Source organism: Meleagris gallopavo, chromosome 28 (assembly GCF_905368555.1).
Source record: "Meleagris gallopavo chromosome 28, MGAL_WU_HG_1.1, whole genome shotgun sequence".
NCBI lineage: Eukaryota > Metazoa > Chordata > Aves > Galliformes > Phasianidae > Meleagris > Meleagris gallopavo.
This window is the reverse complement of record NC_139431.1, coordinates 1,608,322-1,630,097: the sequence shown is the minus strand read 5'-3', so window position 1 is coordinate 1,630,097 and position 21,776 is coordinate 1,608,322. Positions and strand designations below refer to the sequence as shown.

The following is a 21,776-nucleotide window of genomic DNA, read 5'->3' as shown; positions in this document are numbered from 1 at the left end:
GTGATGAGACCTCAGCGAACCTACTGGTATTTCCAAAGTGATGCAGAAATGAAGGGCTAAGCCTTAAGCAGCCCCTGGCACTACAGCATCCTCACCAGACCTTACTGAAGCAAGGAGGATTAAAAAAATTGGGACACACAGTGCTTTCGGGGAAAACAGGTCTGGAAGAGTCACAAGCAGGGCACGTGGCTCATGGAGAGACGTGAGTAACAGCCAGTGCATCTGGCAAGGTCAGGCACGGCTGCTGGTGAAGGGGGGTGCAGCACAATTTCCCAACCTCCCAACCTACCCTAATGGCTCTTTCTGGAGCCAGTGTCTGAAGCGTGGAGATTAACAGCACGAGGTCCAAGCCCCACCCTGGAGCTGACAAACTCATGTCCAGCCGGCATTAGTAAGCGTGTGAGGAATGCAGCTTTCCTGCTGCTCACTCCAGTCTGCTGCACCCCTGGGAGCCAGCAGTCTCAGGACGAGACAGGAGTTCCATGCCGGTACCTGATGGGGGTGTAAAGGGTTCAGCTCAACACTGGTGGGCTCCAAAAAGGCCCAAGTTTGCACCGCAGAAGCAGCAAAGCCTCATTTTCTACTGACTTACGTCTTGAAGGTCTTCAATGTGGCTCCTTGGGTGCCTACCAAGGCTTGCACATTATCCTGGTAGCAGTGGGAGCTTTCTTTCCTTTGCCTGCCTTACTCAGCTCTGGAAATTATCAACTTCTGTCCCTCTGTCAGTGTTTGGCTGAAATAAGCTGAATTGTGAAGGAAGGACAGACGCTGTTAGTAGGAGTGAGGGAGAGACAGACAGTGCCACTGCAGCACCTTTTTTTGGGGAACCAGCTTAAAACTGGCAAAACATTTTCCAAAGTATTCCAACTTTTCACTCAAAACGACGTTTCCACAAAGTGTCCTAAAAGGGTTGAATGACCCCTCCATGGCTGAGACACAACATGAAAAATAAGAATCAGGAAAGGGGGACAGGTGCAGTAACACTTGCATTTCATTGCAAAAAGTAAAAACTTTTCTTTTTATTCTCCTTTACATACAAATCTCATTTATTTACACACTTTACAGACTTTTTTTTCCCAAGTATTTACAGAGTTCTCAATATATTAAATTATGACCATCCATAAAATTCTGCATCAATTGCATATTTACATTCTTTTTCTTTTAATCCACCATTGAATTGATAGTGTTCAGCACTGAAACAGTCTTTATGCATATATAGCTTTACTTCCCTGCACCCCTGAGCCTTTATATTGCCTCCCCCTCCCTACAGCACAAAAAATAAATCACCTGCCATTGGTTTGAATCTTCAAAAGTAAAGGGGAAGACCAGCATCTCCCTTATTTAACTCAGCAGGACATGAAACCTATGCTTTATGAGAATTAGTTTCCTGAAGGGGAAAACACATGGCTCTACAAACAGAATTTGCAAAGAGGACACCTCTTCTCACTTAGGGAGTTCCCACGCCGTGAGCTGGGCTTGCTGCTACAAAACCAGGGACAGAAGGGAGGTGCTTTGAGCCAGCCCAGCTCCTTGCAGTAAAACCAGCTTCCCTGCCAGATCCTTACAGCAGGAGAAGCCAAAGGCCCAGGAAACCTGAGCCTAGAAAGGCAGCTGGGTGCTGGGATCAGCAGAGATAGACAGAAAACAATCAATAGAAACTGTCAGCTTGGCCCCTAGAAGTGATGCTGATTTCCTGGTACTGAAGGAAACAACGCTCCTTGCTCCTCCTTGAGTTCAGGACTCAGAACAATGGTCAATGACCCTGCTTTTGGAAACCAGCTTTAAAGCACAACCATCCCAAGGTCCAGCATCCCATCTCTCCAGCTCAAGGAGCAGAGAAATGGCCCTTCCACACTTCTGCCCACCAAGTTCTCAGTGCCTCACTGGTGTGACTTCGGAGAAGCTTTGCAACCTCTGGGATGTCAGGTGAATAGAAATCCCTCTCTCCCAGCTCATAGGCAAAGAGTTCTGAAGCATGGAAATGTTAAGAATAAGGATGCACACATTTACTAGCTGGGCTGGCTAGGATGGGAAGTGGGGTGTTACCCAAAGCAGGGTGCACAAGTGCCAAAACAAAGCTAGAGGCAAGAGAGACCACGACACACACGCTGTGACTCATCCAATCACATTTGTTGTTGCAATCTCTTGATAGCTGAGAAAACAGACACGTTCCCCTCAATTCTGCACCAGGCTCAGCAGCTCGCTAGGAGCTGCCTGCTCTACGGTGAGGTGAGGTTCTGTGAAGCCCCAGATAGGGAAGATGGCCAGGGCTCAGTTGCAGCCACGTGGCCAAAGTGTCCAAACCTCTTTTTGGCCATCTGAATTTTGCCACTTTGGCCTCACCTCCGAGTTGTTGGTGCCCGGCTCCCTGCCTGTGCTGCAGTGTGGAAGGTGTTAGCACTGCTCCTCTGGCAACTGACAACAGCAGCTACTCGAGAAGCTGCACTACAGATTGAGGCTCTGCACTCAGCAGCAGCTGTGGCCAAAATCAGCTCTTTATCAGCAAGAGAATTGCCCTCCTGTTTCTGCTTAGCAGCTAATTCCTTACAGCTCTTGGAAAAGGAAGAGAAAATATACTGGAAGTTTAAAAACAAATGATGTAAACTCCAAAGGGAGTAAGGTTGGGACATATGCAATGTATCACCTAGACGCAGATCTGGAAACTTTATGCAGAGACCATAAAATGCACTTGGAAAGCTAATCTGCCAACAAGTCCAGATCCACCATCTCCTGGCCAACCAGCTGTAACACTGAGCAGTGGGGAAGCAACACGTGAGAGCATTTTGCTAAGTAGGCACAAACTCACCCTAGAGTCCCCCCTTCCCCCAGTGTAAACAGCGACTTAAATAGATCCATTTTCTCTGCTTTTTTCCCCAAAGGATCCAGACAGCCACAACGGCTTAAGTGTGACACTCAAAATGCAGGCATCTCACAGACACTCATTGTCTCCGCAGCTCTTTTAAAAGTTTCATTCAAGGGTGCTTAGAAGTAACTGCATCACCAAATCGCCCTCAATCCCAGCAGCATGGGCCCAGCAGGTCCTTTCCACGTGCACCTCCAACCAATGTGTTACAGAATGGACCGGGTACAAAAACAGTGAGAGGTGAGGTAACCTTGTCAGTCTTTGAATTTGACTTGAGAAGCTGCCAAAGTGTAAATAGCAACAGTCACTACATGGGCCCTAATTCCAGCATCACTGATCTCCTGAATTTCCATTAACTAAGATCCAGGCTATAAGGAGAGGGAGAGGGGTGGTGTGTGTGTGTGTGTGCTGGCATGTACAAGATTGCATGTTGTGTCACAAGGGTAAAACACACCCCAAGCATCAACAATATTAACAGAAGTCTGATTAATCCAATTCCCTTTAATATTTTACTACAAATTAAATTAGTCTTTTTCTGTTCAGAGTCAGCCTCCTTCAGTTCTGTTGGACCTGGAGCACATTGGTCCAGTGTGAAAGGCCAAACACACAGACTAACACAAGTGCTGGGGCTGTTCTCACTAGCTTACAGGAGGAAAAACAAGGGTTATGCAGAGAAATGTTTGTGATGCAGACTACATTCTCTCAGGCTAAATTCTTTGGAGCAGGAACTGTCCTCTGCCTTATCCTTGTGCAGGAGCCAGACGTGGTCATCCCACTTGGCAGCTGCAGTCAGCCCTTAATAAGATTACTAAGACATTTGCTCCCATGTGCCTGCTCTTGTTCAAAAACAAAGGCTGGGTAGACATTTTTCCAATCTATCATTTTAAGTACATCTAAAATATTTACAGAGGAAAAGGTTCTTGCTCCTGAGAGCGGAGTTTAACTTGCTTTCAAACAAAACCCCTCCCAATTCCATATTAACAAGTGTGAGAGTATGTCCTGAACCCCAGCCCTGGCCTATGAGTTCAGCCTGACACATCTGTAAATGATCTTCAGCAGCAGGAACAGACCCAAAGGATCAAACTTGGAAGGGACAGCAGCATCCGCAGCCTGCAAACACTGAAACCAAGCCTCTCTCAGGGCACTGGATAAAGCAGTTGCTCAAGCAACAGGAAGCATGCAAAGGCAGCTTGGAACAGACTCAGGAAAAACCAACATTCATTCTGAAGACAAAGTTTCAGGTCTGGAAGAAATTGATGCCAAAAAAAAAAAAAAAAGCAAAAAAAAAAACTAGGGACATGGAAAATTTCTGGTGCTCCCACAGGTAGCCTGGGTTGGGAACACAGGCAGTACCTCAAAGCAAGGGATCTATGAACCCCGACGTCTCAGGTGCACAATCAAAAGATGATCTTGCAGAGAACTTCTCTGCATCCAGCCCTGTCTCCAAACAGAACTACTGCTGCACTCTCAGCACCTCACAGAAACCTGCATTTTTGTTGTAGGAAAAGCAGCGGGGAAGAAAGCACAGTCACAGTTTGACTCACCTCCAGCCTGCTGATAGAGAGCTGCAGGAGATCACAGAGGTCTGAACAGATTCATTTGGTACAAGAATGGTGTGGTGAGTGAGGCTCTCTGCACTGAGGCTGCAGTGCTTGTGTGAGCCCAGAAGCACAGAGCTGAGGCTGGCGATGCAGGGCACACTGCTGAGGCCCACAGCTACACGTGTGAGAGAGATGGGGTGGAGGTGGGATATGTCAATTCATTCCCTTTATAGAGATGGCCTGACATGTCAGGCTTCAAACCTCCTCCCCAGGAGGAATGTATACAGAAATGTCACACACAGCCTCCACTCCCAGTGTTCCCTCCCCCCCCTCGAAGTTTCAGAAGTGCCATAAATCCAGAAAGGACACAAGATTAATCTCATCCTGAGAAACCCTTCTGTTGCTCCTGGAAAAAACCCTTGCTGCCAGCCCAGAGCTTACCTGAGGGGACAGGAAAGGTCATAAATAGCTTGAGCTTCTCCAAAAATACATCTGAGAAAAGGCAAAGAATTACCTCAAGGGTCAGGACAACAGTCATTTTTTAACACTGTAAACATGCAGGGTGGCAAAGCTGCCTGTCACAGTTGCCCCACTCTATCGTTTTCAAGATGTTGCCTTGGCTTCAAAGCTGAAAGTCTTCTTGCCTGGAAGGAGCTTGTTTTCCTATGCCACAGTCCTTAGCTAGCAGCTCCATAACAAACAACCACCGGCTCTGTCCCTTTGGCCACGAAGCTCATCGTCCAGTAATCCATGCTGGCATAACCTTTGGGAGATGCAATGAAGAAGCATCATTAGTTCAATTCATTCCTAACGACTGCTTGCCTTTCCCTCGAAGGGAAGAGGACACACAGAAGCTCTTTGAGCCCCTGTCCACAGTGGCACGCTGGGTTTGTAATACCCAGCAGAGCACTGTGTCTTGTGTAGCCCCTATAGCTCAGTGTTAGGAATCTTTACACTGAGCATCTCATGACATGCAGTTGTAGTCCAGGCCATGAATTCCAGCCCAAAATCACCATGCTTCTGTCTTGTTACAAACACTCACTACGGGCACACACTGTCAGCTATGAAAAACCCAGCTCCCAGAGCCTGCAGATTACAGCACAGATACTCACCCAAATCTCCAGCTTCCAGATCCACCTTGAACATCTCACAGTGTCCTCTGCACTTGTTCAGAGGTACAACAGTCAGGGTGAGCTGTCCACTTCCAACAACAAAAAGGCTGTGCAAACTGTAGCTCTAGGAAGAGAGAAAAATATTTCAGAAGCCTTGCCAGCTTTTCTTGAATCTGTCTGGTTAAACAAGTGCAAGTTACTGCCCTGCAACAAGGTGAAACAGCACAAACTACAGGTTCGCTGCTCCCTCAGATACCAGAGAGATGACAAAGCCTCCCAAGGCAGTTCCTCCACAAACCTCACATGGAAACAAAGATCAGGCTGGAAGCACTCATTTCTGTGATGTGCCCCCATCACAGGTATCCCCAGATGGGTAGAACTTACTACCAGGAACAACCCCCAAAAAGTGCCTCTCAAATGAATTGTGCCCAACTGTGCACACAGACCAGGACATAAATGTGAGGAGCTGGGACACCTCATAGGCATTTCTAACTGCTGAGGGAGGTGGACACAGTGTCCCAGCAGCACGTAAGTAGACACAACATGCTTTCTCCCCAGTTCTGGGGGGTACAGCAACCTTGAGATGCCACATCACACAGCAGTGGAAAGAACTGAAGATCCCAAAAGGCCTAGAGCTTCTGAAGGACAACTCACAGTCAGGGAGATAATGGCTCCAGGATGAATTTCTCACCTTATTCCCCAAATCTGGATGGCGGATGAGAAAGCAGTTCTCTAGGGAGACTGTCTTGGGAAAAGACAGCAAGGAGGAAGTAGGGAAAAATTCCTGCAGAATCTGAGTTCTGTTCACAGACCTGTTCCTAAAAAATAAAAGTGAAAAAAGTCCAACAAGAAGAACATTGTATTCCAGAAAGATCACATTATGGTAATACTTCTGAGAACAAAATTGTTCACAAACACTGATGCTTGATAAACACAGATGCTGGCAGACTAGTCTGTTTTTGGATGGGGCAGACCAGAGAAGATAAGAGCACAAACATCACTTAGGAGTAAAATTTGTCTTCCCAGATTCTTAACCTAAGCTCTTTTAGTACGTGCAGCAGGACGATATAAACAGGGAACAAACACACTGTGGATACCTAAACAATTTCCTTCCCCTCTTCCCTTTGAATTATCCCATTATCCTGCAGGATTCCCTGGCTTTGCAAAAGTCATGGTACCTCTTCTCAGTCAATAGAGACAGTGGAGGACTTTCCAGAGGTTATTAAAAATGCAAATCAGTTGCCACAAGTGATCAGACCACTGCCCAAATGATTAACACATGGCCTGAAGAACAGGACCAAGCAGTCACTGGGATATTGTTATCATGCATGAAGCCACAGCATGCAGAGCTTCATTTTTAGTGCATAAATGCTCTGCTTGGATCAAGTCAGAGTCAGCAGGCAGACACAAGTCTGTAACCCACATCTCTTCCCCTTCCCTCCTGTTAAAGCAAAACAGGCAAAGCCTGTGCAGCCCTGCAGCACAGATGGACACATCCATCACCTGGATGGTTTCATCTTTGACCCACCAAGGAAGGAAAAATGGGAAGCTCTGTCTCGGGAGGCAGCTCCACAGTTCAGATGAATTTTCTTCTATTATAATCTTTGCCAGTTCAGGATCCTGGGACTGAAAGTGCTTTAGTTCTTCATAGGAGAGAGATTGTCCTGTCTTAAACAACACAGAAACAAAATAAAAAGCTGTGTACTGAGGATTTCTCCCCTCTCCCATTTCCATCCATTGAAGCACATCCAAGAGTGACAGTCACCAAGTTTGCTATGTGTCCAACCACAATGGTAATTAATCAGAGGAACAACTTGCTAAGGATGCAGACAGCTCTTCACCCTCATGACATATTTAAATTTGGGTTAAATGTATTCTTAGGTGTACATTCTACCTCAATTAATTATGAATTATGAATCCAGGTATTACCTTGATTAGAAAAGGCTGAGATCTCTGGAGTTTTCCTGATAGTTTCCCGATGTCTGTCACAATCTGAAGGCTTTTCACAGTAGAACATGCTGTGCAGTTTGCAGGAAGGGTAGAAGTGTTTTGTCTGCAACCAGCTGCCCACCAGTCCTGGCATTCTTGAGAGGAAACAAGAGAGATGAGCTTAATTAGATGAAAAACAAAATGGAAAGGAGATAAACTCGATGATAAACTCATTATTCCTAAGATGAAACAGGGAGAGTTTCCAATGCCTGTAAGTTGTTCAAAACAATCCAAACATTTATCAAAAAGACACCCAGAAGACAAAAATAGAACTCCACATTGAAAACAGTAACTCTAACAGTCAGCGTTGGTGCCACAGACCTGTTAACACATCCTTGAAACCACAACCCTCCCCTTTCCATCTGCATTAGCTCAGAAAGACTCTGTCCTGGGCAAAGTTTGCCATCTGTGACGTGCAGATGCTGCTGGGAAATGTGGGATTTCACCAAGACGTGGTGCTGATGTGTTCCTTCCTCTCATGCACTGACTTGTAGATAAAATGGGGAGAAAAGTCCCAATATCAGGAAAAACTTGGCAATATGTGCAACAACTTGACAATTTCCCCCTGCACTACTGCCATTTCCATTTTAAGCTTCAGAAACTTGCTGAACTGGCCTGCAGTGAACACTGCATATGTTTGTATCTTCAAAACCACAGGTTTTAAGTGAAACCATTACTTGACCTCTATAGCTCACCTCCCTCCTCCAACTTGCAGCACTCCCAGCACAGAAGAGCAAGTAAATCTTCACAGAAGTGACTTGTTGCAGTACTGAACAAACAGGACGAGGGGAAATACTGCTGAACATCCCATGTATTTCTGTGTTAAGGGATCCAAAGCTGCAACCAGCATGCCAGGAAGGCACAGCTCTGATTTAGTGGCAGTGACAGCCACGGCGTTACAACCTCAGTCCTACAGGGAGATGCTGAAGTTGGGCAGATGCAGCAAATCCACCCAAACACCTGATCTGTCAGGGTGGGTTAGGGCAACCCGAGGCCCTGGACACGCCTCAGATGAGGAGTCCAGAGATCTGTCTTCACAGCAGGTCCAGCCCTCCCCGCAGTGCCAGCACATGTCAAAACAGCTCATGCCTCCCGGACATTGCTGCAGAACACCCAGGGAAACAGAGTGGATGAGATAGGAGAGAGAAAGAGGAGACAGTGAAGCCTGTCTGCAAAATGGTTGAGAAGTGATGCACAGCAGCTCCTCAGGCCTGCACCCTGCGTGGTGTCATGACTGTGGCATCCAGCCATGCTAACACTCCTGCTTACAGCTCATAATTGATGAATATCATTTAATAGCAAAGCATTTGCTTCGTTTTTCCCTCTGACATCTGCAGCAGACAAAGAGTAATGTCACGGGGGGGTTGTAGGCTCACTGGGGTGTTACAGGAAGGAGACGATTGGGATTCATTTTGCTTTTTTCCCTCTGAATATCTCCAATCAAACCACACACGCTGCTCTTTCCCTGCCTACTGCTGCGATGTGGATGGGAAGGGATCAGGATGCAATCTGCAGTCCTGCTGGAGGAAGCATCTATGGTGGTTTTAGGGAAAGGAGTAGAAAGGAAAAACAAAGTGTAAAAACTTCATTGCAAGCAGAAGTCCCACTCCCATGAGAAACTGTTCCAAAGCATTTTCCCTCCCTGCTCACAAGAGAAAAAAGAAAATCTTTGTTCCACCGGCTGTAGAAAGCTTCAGTTTTACTACAAAAAACTCAACTCACAAAAAACAGCTGGTCAGCAATGAGAAACAAAAGGCTGAAAGATCTCTCCAGAGGAAGGGCAGTCACCACGAAGAGAACAAGAAAACATATCTTATAGTCTGTCATGATGCAGAGAGCAACACCACTATCATCTGTTTCTCTGCAAAACTCAGAGAGCTCATCCCAAAGCTTTAAGCTCAGACGTCCCAAAATTCTCTCCCAGGTCTCAAGGCAGCACCCCACATAGCTGGATGCTAATCAGCTTTGACAGTACAGAGCTTGATTCCTCCTTTGAGCCAGGCTGGGATATTTGCATTCTCAATTGCTTGATTCAGGAGGTTATTTCTTTTCCCCATGAATAACCCTAGCAGGGCACAGTTGAGACGCATTTCAAATGCTGCAAGTGGGACTGTGGGACTCTTTTTTTTTTTTTTTTTGTAATTAATCTTTTAGATTGATTGTTGAGGGTGTTAGTCTGTGCACCAGCACGTGTGTGACTGGCATGACAAGTATGAACAGCATGGAGGGCCTGCCCTTCCAAGGGAGGGAGGGAGATGGGACCTCACATAGATGAGAGGGCACGCAACTGCACACTGGGGACCAGAGCAGGAGGTTTACCAAGGATGCTTATTCTTCCCTTTTGATTACACTCCCTGCATTCCTTTTACATTATCACCCTGCCCAGACACCCCGGGGGATTATTTTGGTTTAAGCCAAGCAAACTGTCTGTGCACACACAGCCTGCATGGATACTGAAAGATGCACTCTCCATCTCCACGCAGCCGTCACACGATGGTCCCATCCACTCACATGCAAACACTGAAGTGCTGGGCGTGTGCAGTTATCCCTATGGAGTCTGGCAGCAGGGAAGCAGCTGTAGCAGTGACACACTGACTGCCCATTACGTGACACGAGTGTGGGCCAGTCCCAGAGAACCTCTCCTCTGCACTTGTGCTATCTCATCGCCCTTGGAGGAGCAGCTTTCAATTTGTTACACAGAAGCTCAGCTCCCATTGATCACACTCACCCAATATCTTTCGTTCTTCATTAGCTCTGCAGAACAAGGGCTGTCTTCTCCCCTGCGCCCGGATAGGTCCTAGCAGCACCAGGGCTGTGGACTTCCAGCTGCCAGCATAGCACAGATGAAGAGATAACTTCCCTTAAAACACATCTATGATTAATGCTGGCAGGAGTTTATGGCTGTACTTTCCACTATGCGGAGAAATAATTTTCAATTTACAATCAGTTTAACATGTGCACCCCGCCCTACTTGGCCATTTCCAGAGGATCTCCCAAGCTTTTTGGCTGTCCCTAGATCTACAGAGGGGTGTGTGTGTGCACAGCCCCAGAGATGCAGGGTGGGGACGATCACATTGGATCTTCTGAGGTTACTGAGAAGACCTGGCCTTGCTTCTGCCCACGGCACTGAAGCAATAAAACTCATGGAAACTTGCCCACATAGATGTGAGAGCAGCAGTGAGGCCTCAGCAACAGCCCTGCTCTCTTAAGGGTCCACACAGGAGGCCAGTATCAGTCTGCTAGTGCAGTGGTTCAGAGGGAAACCATCTAGCAGGGAAAGCTTTTGCTCCAGCAAGACACGTGGAGTCAAGAGCAGCTTCGGACCCTAACAAAGTGCTGCAAACATAAACCTTTCTGTATGCAGAACTGCAGGTGTGGACACAGCTTGCTGGCCCCCCACCAGGTTGTGGTCAGGTTGTCCTTGGTTCTGAGTCAAGAATGGCCTCCAGCTGCGTTGGGATCTCTGCAGACTTATAGATACACACTCCTCAAGTAAACAGCTCGTATCTCCTTCAGCAGCAAGCTTATCACTGTGCACTCTTTCCCAGACTTAATGGGAAATTAAAATTATATTTTAAAAAATCGAAGGAGTTCACGGACATCAATTCATTATTATATATCAATTTGAAGTCAGGCTAAACTGGTAGGTTCCCAAATAAGTCATAAACAATGCTTGCTAGTTGTAGTGCAGAAGTCCTGATCAAGGAAAGCATCACAGTGAGGTTTTAAATATACACAACAAGGGTCCCTGTTCTGCACAAGATCCTCACCTCCTTCTCACATTGAACACTTCTGTAGCTCCATTTTGAACACGCTAATGCCTGGAGGAGAAAGTAACTCCCAGCTTGCTTTGTAGCCTTTTTAGGAAAAGCCAGCAACAAAATAACAGTACAAGTAAATGCGTTAATAAACCCTTATTTTTGAACTGAGTGAAAAATCAACAGCTCAAAGAACTACTCCCTCATGTCACTAATGGGTAACGGCTGGTCAAACAACCAAAGGATGATTAGTCAATCTCCAATGAAGCACAAAAATTATTTTGATCCAACAAGCCATTGTGAAATCAAGTCTGCTCAGCCCAGCCCAAGAGGAACTCACAGTCCTGGGGGACGAAAGAGCATCACTTCCAGGAAAAATCTTCACCTACCAATATACAAAACTGAAGGCAGGGATGAAGCTGCCGACCACAACCTGCACCTCTGGTTCTGTGCCCTGTGCTGCTCTGGCAGTGTCTGGCCTGGAGGAACAGTATGCTTTTGAAGCAGATCCCTCTCAGCTGCTCCCACCTGTCTGACACTTGAGTCTGCAGAAGGTCTGACATGCCCATGTCACCACCAGGGCAAGCAGAGCTCTGCTACATGCCTCTGCAACAGGCTGTACATGGCACAGTCCCTCTTTGCTGGGAAGTAAACCAAAATGAGAATTCACTTTGCAAACAAGGAGACAAGAACTTCTGAAGACAGCAAAATACAAAAGCAACAGGAAGAGTTCTTCGTGTTGTGGATTGCCAGTTAGTTGGAGTTAGTTTACTATCAGCAAATCCAAATAAACATTCCACTGGCTGAACCAAGGCCAAAGTAAGGCAGCATTTGAAAACAGCTTGGCATCTCACTGCACTGCAACATCAGCCTTTTTTTAATCCTCCTTTGAATGAGCCAACACAGGTGTCTGCTGCTCTGCTTCAGGTTGTGTTATAAAAGGATGTTTGCATACACACAGATCAGATAAATGGGCAGCTGCACGGGGCTGGAAGCAGCCCTGTCTGCAATCCATGTCATGTTCACATACAGCTCAACATGCACAAGCCCCTGAAGTGGGAACATGAGTGCATGCACAAATAGAAGAGCAAAAGAGCTTGAACAGACAAAATGCACTTTCTTTAGGAAGGAAAAAAAAAAAAAATCCATTGTGAGCAAGATGAGAGGGCTGTGCTGAAGGCAGGAAAGAAGGGCAGTATAGTGATTAGACCATTAAGATGAGCAAGTTAGAAATCAGACCCTACTTTGTGTCCCAAGCAGCTTTCTTGTTCAAAGCTTTCATTCACAGCAGATCCATGCTCCTTGGGCTCACAGATCAGTGAACCCAGCAGGTCAGATGCAGCGTGGGCTGCAAAACCTCCTGAGAAAGGCAGACTGAATGCTTAGATTCTATGTCCACACTGAGCTCAGGAAGCAGAACCTCTCCCTCAGGTAAAACAGGCATGCTGGATGCTCCCTTTTTGCATGGAGCTGAGCCAAGGATAAACATGCTTCAGGGCTACAATAAGAGGGGAGACAACAAACTTGGAACAGAGAGAAATCTGGTAGTGGTTGGCCCATCGCAGGCTGCCTGCAAAGGGTTAAGTCCAGAAAGAAGCCAGAGCCTGGCCAGGTGCCAAGGCAAGCCTGGAGCCAAATTGAAGGTAGCCAGCCAAGAGGCAGAGGCTGCTGTCTTCTCCCAGCTGAGCAGCCCCAGTAACCCAGCTTGCTGTGACCCATCCCCACAAAGAGCTCAGAGGCACCTGAAGGCACCTGACAGGCCCCCCAGTGTGATACTGACATGCCATTTACAAGGTGTTGCTTAAACACAGCTCCTCTTGCAGGGCTCATTTCTCTGAAACAGATTATGAATAAAGCTAACAAACATGTTTTCTAGCCCTTCTGGACTATGCAAAAGGGAGTTTTTAAACACAAGGAGTCATCTCTCAGCTGGGGATAACTGCACAGGATCACTTTTCTAAAACTGAGCTACAAATATGCTTGCATCTGATTTTTGAGGTGATGAGCAGCTACTTATGCAGCTGATTTTGAACAGTGCAGGATATATTTGGTCAGGACAGGGTCTCATTATTAGAAGCAAAGCTGGCTATTCCTTTAGGTCATCACATGCTGGTAACAACTCCTGTAAATGCTCACACTGTTGGATGAGAGCCTACTCACCACTGACAAGGTTTCTGAGCTGCAAGGACTTAGCATACTTTGGCAGACATACGAGATAATGTAAGAACAATTCATGCTCTGCTCATCCACACCATTGTTCTGTGTGGTTGGCAGGGAACAGTTACCAACATGACACCTAAATTCATATTTAGGTATCAAAAAAAACTATAAAGATGTCACACTGCATCACAAAGGGAAGAAGCACTGATAAATATGTAGTGTCTCACCTATTACTACACACTCAAGGAGTTTATTGCACTTCCTCCTAACACTTGCAAGGGAAAAGGAAGCACTCGTAGCCCTACTTCAAAGGGAGAGAACTGAAACACAGATAGAGCAACTTCTCCATCCCAGAATATTCAGAAAAAAGAAACGAATCCAGGTTACACAGGCCCTGCTTTCTCTGGGAAATCCTGTGTTAACCCAAATGCCTGTTCAAATTCAGTGTTCCTTACAAAACATAGATCCCAAAGGTCAGCAAATCTCCCACCTCCCTGGGGATAGGTGCAATGTGAAGCACTCAGTTGTCCAGCAGAAAGCAAAATGCTCACGTGGTGAGAGGCACTCACCCTGCCCAGAGCAGGCAGTGTGACCCAGCACTGGGGTTTTCACAAGCTCTGCATAAACACGAGGTCAGGAAGAGTAAATGCAAACCACATCTGTGTACAACCTTACCCCAACCAAAGGGACTTCGATTCCTAACCTTGGGAAAACAGCTGAAACAGAGGCACAGGGGCCAAACCCAAAGATACAGGGTTGGCCTTGAAGACACAAAGGGTGGGAGCATTAGTTTTTATGTGGGAATTGATCTGAGGGATAAAGAAGGCAAGGAGCAGAAGAGAAAGACAGTCAAAGAGGAAATTTACTTTGGACCCAATCCTACAAACCGAATGCAACAGACACAGCTTTGCACACACTGCACTCTTCACTTTGGCTGTGAGGTGAAGGCTCAAAGGTCCTCCCACAGCCACTGGCACAGGCAGCCCTTGTCATCCACAGCACGGCTCCTGGGGTAGAAGGGACTAGGATGAAGGTTAGGAGGAATGTAGGTCACCCTGAGCTGGAGGGAGGAGGAGCAGCATCCCACACCCCTGCTCATCTCAAAGTGCTGTCATCACACTAATTTAGGGCTCTTGGGGAAACCTGGCTGCCCAGCCCACATCTACCAAGGGAACAGGCTCCAACCTGCAAACCTGGAAACGGGAAAACCGCTTCCAGAGCAGGCCCAGGATGGACAGCACAGCCCCAGATCTCAGCCCCACGCAGCCAGGCTGCCCCCATCTGCCCCAGAGGAAGTGAAATGAGCCACCCACACAAGCCTGGCTGCATCCAGGCTTTGTCCACCCCACTTTAAGCTGTGCAGCCAATGGAAGGCTGCCAGCACCGCCGGTGGGCCAGGGCGGCCTCCAAACTGCTAAGGGGTGGCTTTCAGCATCAACAGCCCAAGCTGGACTTGTACTGGTGCCTGAGCACAAGAAGTTTCATCCGTGTTTCAGCCTCAGCTCCTCTAAAAATTAATCTAGCAACTCAGAGAACAAAAGAAGAGTCCTTGGGCTGTGTTTTTCCTTTGCAGTGCAGACTCCTTGCATGGTGTCTTCTATACAGATGGAAAATGCTAGGCCTACTTACAAGATCCCCTACTCTTGTGAGATTTCCAGAACTCATGGAGGCATGAGGGATTTTATGTGCATTTAAACAACCACCTCACATCCTGATTCCCAGAACCTCACGTTCCCTTTGTATGTTTTCTGATCAGCTGGTTTTCACATCAGTAGCCCAGGCCTGGGCACAGAAGTCTCCATTTGTTTCCTTCTGCATACAGAAGCAGAGGGGTGTTCACGTAAACACTGACAGATAACAGGCCACTCGTGTCAAATGGCTACCAGAGCCATTGCTTCACCTTTGTTTTTTCCTCCCTCTGAGAGATCCCAATGAGTAAGGAAAGAAGCAAACGGTGGGGATACCCCAGCTGAACCATACAAACCCAAATGAACAGCCAGCCATACGTCAGAGGAAGACAGGGAGACACAGAGAGAGAATAGAGAATGGTGCTGGCATTTCAGGGAGGCATTTTTAGCTACAGCAGGAAGGTCAGACCCAAACAGAGAGCTCCAACACAATGAGCTGCTCATGCTAAATATAAACCACCCGAGGGCACAGACACTAGAGTTTGTTTTTACAGTGAGCCAACAGAGGATCAGCACTGTGCCACAGCCCTGCTGAAAACAATTCACAGAGCCCAGGCTTTTGCCAGGTGCTAGCCTAAGTCAGTGGAAATGGTAACTGGGAATGAGAAATACTCACACTTTTCCATTTCTGTTATGACCATCTCCCATGACAGCACCATCTCATGACAGATCCATCTAGCTTCCTCACACACACTATACCCAATGTTACTTTAGCTGCTGTGAACACTGTAGGCTCTCAGCCCACAGTCCTTTCCCAATATACCACTTGGCAAAAGCTACTTTTTCTTAAGCCCAGGTCACAGGTAGAGGTTTTCTACACTTTGTAAACAAATATGAAGACAAATTGGTTTTGTATACCTAAGGGTGACATTTACCCAGCATAGCTATCCCATCATGGCTCCAAGAACTGCAAGAAAACGAGAAAGTGCAAGAAGAAAATCATGAAGTGAAGAGATAAAGTATGTTTCAGCCTCAGAGAATAGAAGGGAAAGTGCCCTGGCTAGAACTCTGGCTGCTATTTTTAAGTACAGTGGTAGGAAAAAGGAAAACCATGGTGTCAATCCAATATCATATTTGTTATTTGTTGCCCAAGGAGACACTCAAGTGATTTGTGTGGATGGTATTTAAGTTGGTATTTCTTTCTAGGCTTCTGTTACAGAAGAAAAATGATTTCCTTACTCTCAAGCATGTACTTCTTGGCAATAGGGAGAGAGAGCAGCCGGATGTGACCGATGAGGGAGCCCCAGGCGTGGGATCTGGAGAGTGGAGTTTCAGGTGGCAGCGGGCTGTATGGCTGGATCACAAAGTACACAGTTAGCAAGACCAGTCCCAGTGTGAGCAGGCCCTGCAAGAACAAACAGGCACGTAATTAATTACACTGCAGTGAGCTGATGTGTCCTCAGCACAGGACACATCTTCTGAATGCCGAGGATGTGCGCTGTAAGATGAACATCCAAATTTCCACTGTGGATCCTCACCTAACTGTGGTGCTATTTACATACACAAAGATGTCACTCGGTTTCATTGCTATCCAAAACCAAAATTAAGCAGCCTTCAAAACAGAGCCACACAGCTCTGTCCATTTATTTCAGCGCTGCTATTCACCAGCACCAAAGCAAAGAGGATCATTTACAGATGGTTCAGATTCCTCCCACCTCACCAAATGAAAGCCTGCACTTCCACCATACCTCTTATACAAGGTTTTCAAAGCCTTTTGCAAACATCTGTCAAGCCTTGAAACATTTTGGCAGCTCCCTCCCCCACACCACAATCCCAAAGAAGCCTTCAAGAGATGACACCGTGCATTTCTCCCCAACAGACAAAGTCAGAGTGAACCAACAGCAAAATCCAGAAGACAAGATGGAAGTTCAAGCCCCCAGTTTCCCATTCTCCAGCCTCATTTTACAGCTTTTACAGGAAGGGAAGATAACAGCATGATTATTTTTTCTAAGTAGAAACCACTGTGATGATTCTGCAAAGACAACACTAAAGCACCACTGAACATTACATCACTGAGAAGTTCTTTATACTTGTAACATCTCCTACCTACTTAACAGAATAGCATTATTTCCCCCACTTGGGAATGCTTTTTAGTTTTAGTTTTTAGCATCTTTTAGTTTAGTTTCTCCAAGCATTTTTCTCTCATCGAGCATCATGGCAGTAGATTCATTTTGTAGACTAGAAGGAGAATAAAGATGGGTGGATGCTCAGGACAGAATCAGAAACAGAACTTGGATGCCTTTATCACACAAGCCTGAACTTTAACAATCTCCTTCCTTCCTCACATTTCCACCGTGGGTGCTGACATTTGGAATCATTGCCTGAAAAATCAATCCAAAGACTTCGTTCTTTAATAATTTAAGGAGAGGGAGGTGTTGACATGTTCAACTTTCAATTCACACGAGTAATTCCTAATCTCAGTCAATTGCCTTCTATTTTCAAACCAGCTTATGGGAGGAAAGAAGGAAGCTATGCTTAACATCTTCTTAAATAAAGAACTTGGAAAATGCAATGGGAAACAAAAGACTCAGGATGCAAAGGGAAAAACTCAGAGCTTTAAATGGGCTGTGCATGCACAGAGATGCCTTACCTTATAGATGGCCACTAAGACAGGGTAGCGGGGAGGGCCCCTTTGGGGTTCATTTCTTTCCAAGAGCTGCTTGATGAATTTCTCGATGGCTTTTTCTGACATCCCACACTGGTGCCCAGTCTGTCTCACCAGATCAATTGTCTCTGATAGCTTGTCATAGATGCTGAGCTCGTTGGCTGAAAGCTCCATGGCCTCCGATGAAAAATCCCTGTGGGGAGAGACTCAATGCATTACAGAAAGCACACTCCAGTCACCCATCTCCACACCAGCAGGTGCAGAAAGATCCCAGGAACACAAAGAAACAACGTAGCTGCAGTCCTCATGATCTCTGCTGGGCCAGTATCTTCAGGGGACTGAAAGAAGCAGCAAAATTTCCTAACAGCAAAAGAACCAGTGGAGATTTGCAGATTATGTAAATGAATAGAACTTCCCAGAAATCAGTGAAACTCTATTTATTCATCCGTTCCAAATGATCCATCCCATAAAGCGACTGCTTACCAAGTACAAGAGCCAGCACTACAAAGCTGACCACCACAGACAGCAGCCAAGCCAAGCTCTCCTGCTCTTAATTGTAGTCGCTTGTTTTAACATAGATTTGTTTTCATTAAATACCCTGTCAGCAATAAGAAGAGGGCAGGGAAATAAGCTCTATGTGCAGGGTAAAGTTCAACAGTTTACAATTTGTTCAAATTTTCGCAACCTAATGTCCAGGCCAACTGATTATTAAGTAACAGTAATCAGATAGCAGCACGCTCTGCAGGCAGGAGAGCTCTGGTGTCCCACTGAGGGGTTGCCTCCAGGTCATCCACACGCAGAAATGCAGGACAAACTGTGTTGTGAGCTACAGACAGACAGACACTAAATGGCACTTGATGGCAATTCACTTCTCAAAGATTCCCAAAGAGATTTCAAAGGGAAGCTTGTATGAGTGGTCAACGTTAAGACACTACAAAAAGAAATCTGTTCCTCTGCTGCTCCCCTTGTCTGCCACAAAGGCAGAGCTCTGCAATACCAAGAGGAGCAGATTTGCCTGCACAGAACAGGCATTTCTGAGCGTTCTCACCCCAAACTGTGGGTTTCTACAAACCAGAACTCAAACAACAGCACTTCTAATATTTTTCTGCAACGCTAGGATGTTGTTTCAGAGGAAAACAAAACAGATCAAAACCAGCAGGACTACCAGCTTCTGCAACTGCTTCACTCATCCCAAGAGCATCCATGTTCTGCTCTTGCACATTTATGTGGCCACACAGTGAATCAGATCAGGAAAACCATCTTGCTGAAGAACAGTCCCACCTTGTTTAGTCAGCAGCTGCCTGTACACCTTACTCAGACACTTCACATCAGATGTTATAGTAACAGCAGTGTCAAACATTTAACTACAGCTTTAGAATACCAAAAAAACACAAAAGAATACAAAAAAAAAAAAAAAAAAACTGAACTCAAAGCACACAAGAACATATTGCACTGCATTGCCAGGTTAATTAGCTCCCAACCCTGTTCTGCCACCATTCCTTCCATTTCGTGCAAATATTTGTCCCAGATCTCACTACCTGAGCAGCCCCATGGGCTGGCAAAGCTGCCCAGGAGTAGGTTTGGTGAATACATCGTTATGGACTGTAAGTTCCCCAAAGCAGGGACCTTTTCCTCTGGTCAGCAGAGTACATGGCGTGCACTCAAGCACTATAAAAACAATGCACTGCTTTACTAACTCTTTCATTTATGTAATAAAGAGCCAGCACATCTGCATGATATTAAATGCCTTTTTTTCTCCCGCAGCTTTTACGTTGCCTTGACAATGCAACCAGTGTGTGACAGGTTATTTAGCTTCCTCTTGCTCCTACGTGCCAAAACTTTTGCCTGTGAAGCTCCCAGTGCTGAATTCCTTTGCTTGCTGGATCTGCCTGGAGCTGCTTCCACACTTATCCCTACAGAAATGCTGTCAAACACAGCAGCATCCTCCTTTCCAAACAGCAGAAGCATCCTGCTCTAGTAAACTGCTGAGACACATCTTGACACACTGAAACAGGTTGCCCAAGGAGGTTGTGGATGCCCCATCCCCAGAGGCATTCAAGGCCAGGCTGGATATGGATCTGGGCAGCCTGGTCTGCTAGTTGGCGACCCTGCACATGGCACAGGGGTTGAAAATAGATGATCAATTGTGGCCCTTTTCAACCCAGGCCATTCTATGATCTTAGTTCTCTCCACGCCAACCTTTGTGTTCAGCTCTGAGCAAGCACATTTGCAGACAACCCCTGCGAGTTACAGGCACTGAAAAGCCCTGCATAACTTCTTGGCAAACCCAGCAGCAATCTGCATCCTCAACCAGGACACGAGTCACTACTGAAGACATCGTTTTGAGAACAGATTAAGCCTTTTAAAAAAAAAGATAAATAACAATCCATTATGTTCCTTCCTATCAGCACAACCAGGCTGAGAAAATAACAACAAGAGGCCACTGTATGCAACACACACATTGAGTGGGCCTTATTCACAGCAACCTCTCAGGGCAGGCCTTCCCAGCACAACACCCAGACGTTTTGTGCCATTTTTTATGAACTCTGCCAGCCCTCGAGGGACTGTTTGGCGATGGGCAGCAGCCACACGTCCCAACAAACAACCAAACCCAGCACAGTGCCCAAAGGGCTGGGAACGAGGGCCTTAAAAAGAGAAATATTTAGCAAGGAGCGCTGTGGGAGAAACCTTGAGAAGGGAAAGGCTGCTTCTATCTCTATGCCAGCGGGGAAAACCCGACAGAGCGCTGCAAGGGGAAGATTTCCACGCTGCACAGCAGGCCGGGCGCTGGGTGCTGGATGCACCATGCCCAGAACGAGGCCCGCACCCCACCTCCACAGCACGGCCATCGCTGACTGCCGAGAATCAACATCCAGGCTTTAAAATATATATATATATATATATATTATAATTAAATAAACAGAGACAGAAAACGCCTCCATGGCCCCGCGCGGCCCACAGAGGCGCCCAGGCCCAGGCCCAGGCCGCCCCCCCTCCCCGGCTCCTGCCCGCCCCCGCCACCCCCGGCCTCACCCCGCTCCGCCGCCCGGCTCCGGGCTCCTCCCGCCCGCGGTGGAGGCGGGCCCGGCCGCCGCTTCCTGCTTCCGGCGGAGGGAGGGGCAGGATTTTCCTTCTGAAGCAGCTTTAGTCCTTTTTCTGCCTTATTTCTCAATTGATTTTCACCTCGCCTCCTCCCTCCCCCTCCCCCCTCCCCCCGATGTGTCAGACCTTCAGACTTCCCTTCAGCCTCCCCTTCTCCATCCAAACAGAATCACAGAATCACAGAAACACCAAGGTTGGAAAAGACCTATGAGATCATCCAATCCAACCATCCACCAAACAAACCCACTGCCCTCACCTGTCCCACCCTCCAGACCCTCCCCCACCTTCACAGCCCTCCTCTGGATGCTCTTTTATATTTTATGTCCTTCTGACATTGTGTCCCCTCCATCAAGGCACCCCTGCACCCCTCAATCTGCTCCCTGACCCCCGCGCCGTTCCCAGCTATGACGATCATGGGTTGGTTTTGGTATCTGTTGCTCTCAGGTCCCCATTTCAGCCTCGTTCAAGCTCTCAGCCTCAACACCATCCTGCAGCAATGAGTTCTGCAGCTCGATCAGACACAGCAAGGATTCCGTTGGGATTTCCTGCCTTTCCAACCCCAGCTGATGATGCAGGGAGGTCTCCACTCCACTTTAACACCATGCCAGAGGTCTGGAGGGAAATCCTTCAGGATTACCACTGGGCATTCACAAGCAAATGCTGGCTTTGCTGAAAGCTGGCACCTGGCACTCCTAACACAGTTTGTCCCAACATGTCAGGATCCCTCCCAGTTTGCCGGCTCTCAAGGTGCACAAAGCAAAGTGGAGGTGGACACCCGATGACCTGGGGCTGGACAAGGTCTGCATTCCTGATGCAACTTGGGCAGCTCCTCTCTTTCTTGTGGGGTGCCTTAGAGAACTCAAAGGGAAAGAACCTCATTTAAAAAAGTTCCTGTGGTCCAAAGGTGAATTTCCCTGTTGCTGTTCATATCTTAGACCTCGATCCTCCTTGAAATACT

At 47.0% G+C, this 21,776-nt stretch overlaps 1 protein-coding gene across 1 annotated transcript; it reads right to left on the bottom strand.

The window, feature by feature from the left end:
- Nucleotides 1-989: 989 nt before the first annotated feature.
- Nucleotides 990-20,835, bottom strand: C28H6orf89 (chromosome 28 C6orf89 homolog). Its single transcript, XM_085210496.1, has 8 exons — nt 20,750-20,835; nt 17,702-17,909; nt 16,291-16,456; nt 7,446-7,600; nt 7,045-7,184; nt 6,208-6,334; nt 5,517-5,640; nt 990-5,167 (listed from the first exon to the last, which is right to left on the bottom strand). The coding sequence occupies exons 2-8, from the start codon at nt 17,888-17,890 to the stop codon at nt 5,082-5,084; spliced, it is 987 nt and encodes a 328-aa protein (XP_085066622.1). The 5' UTR covers nt 17,891-17,909; nt 20,750-20,835; the 3' UTR covers nt 990-5,081.
- Nucleotides 20,836-21,776: the final 941 nt, after the last annotated feature.

Coding starts and splice junctions, on each gene's coding strand:
- C28H6orf89 (XM_085210496.1), bottom strand. CDS start 17,890: ATGGAGCTTTCAGCCAACGAGCTCAGCATCTATGACAAGCTATCAGAG. Junction 16,457..17,701: donor TCTTAGTGGCCATCTATAAG/GTAAGGCATCTC, acceptor TTGTTCTTGCAG/GGCCTGCTCACACTGGGACT. Junction 5,641..6,207: donor ATCCAGATTTGGGGAATAAG/GTGAGAAATTCA, acceptor CTCTCTTCCTAG/AGCTACAGTTTGCACAGCCT.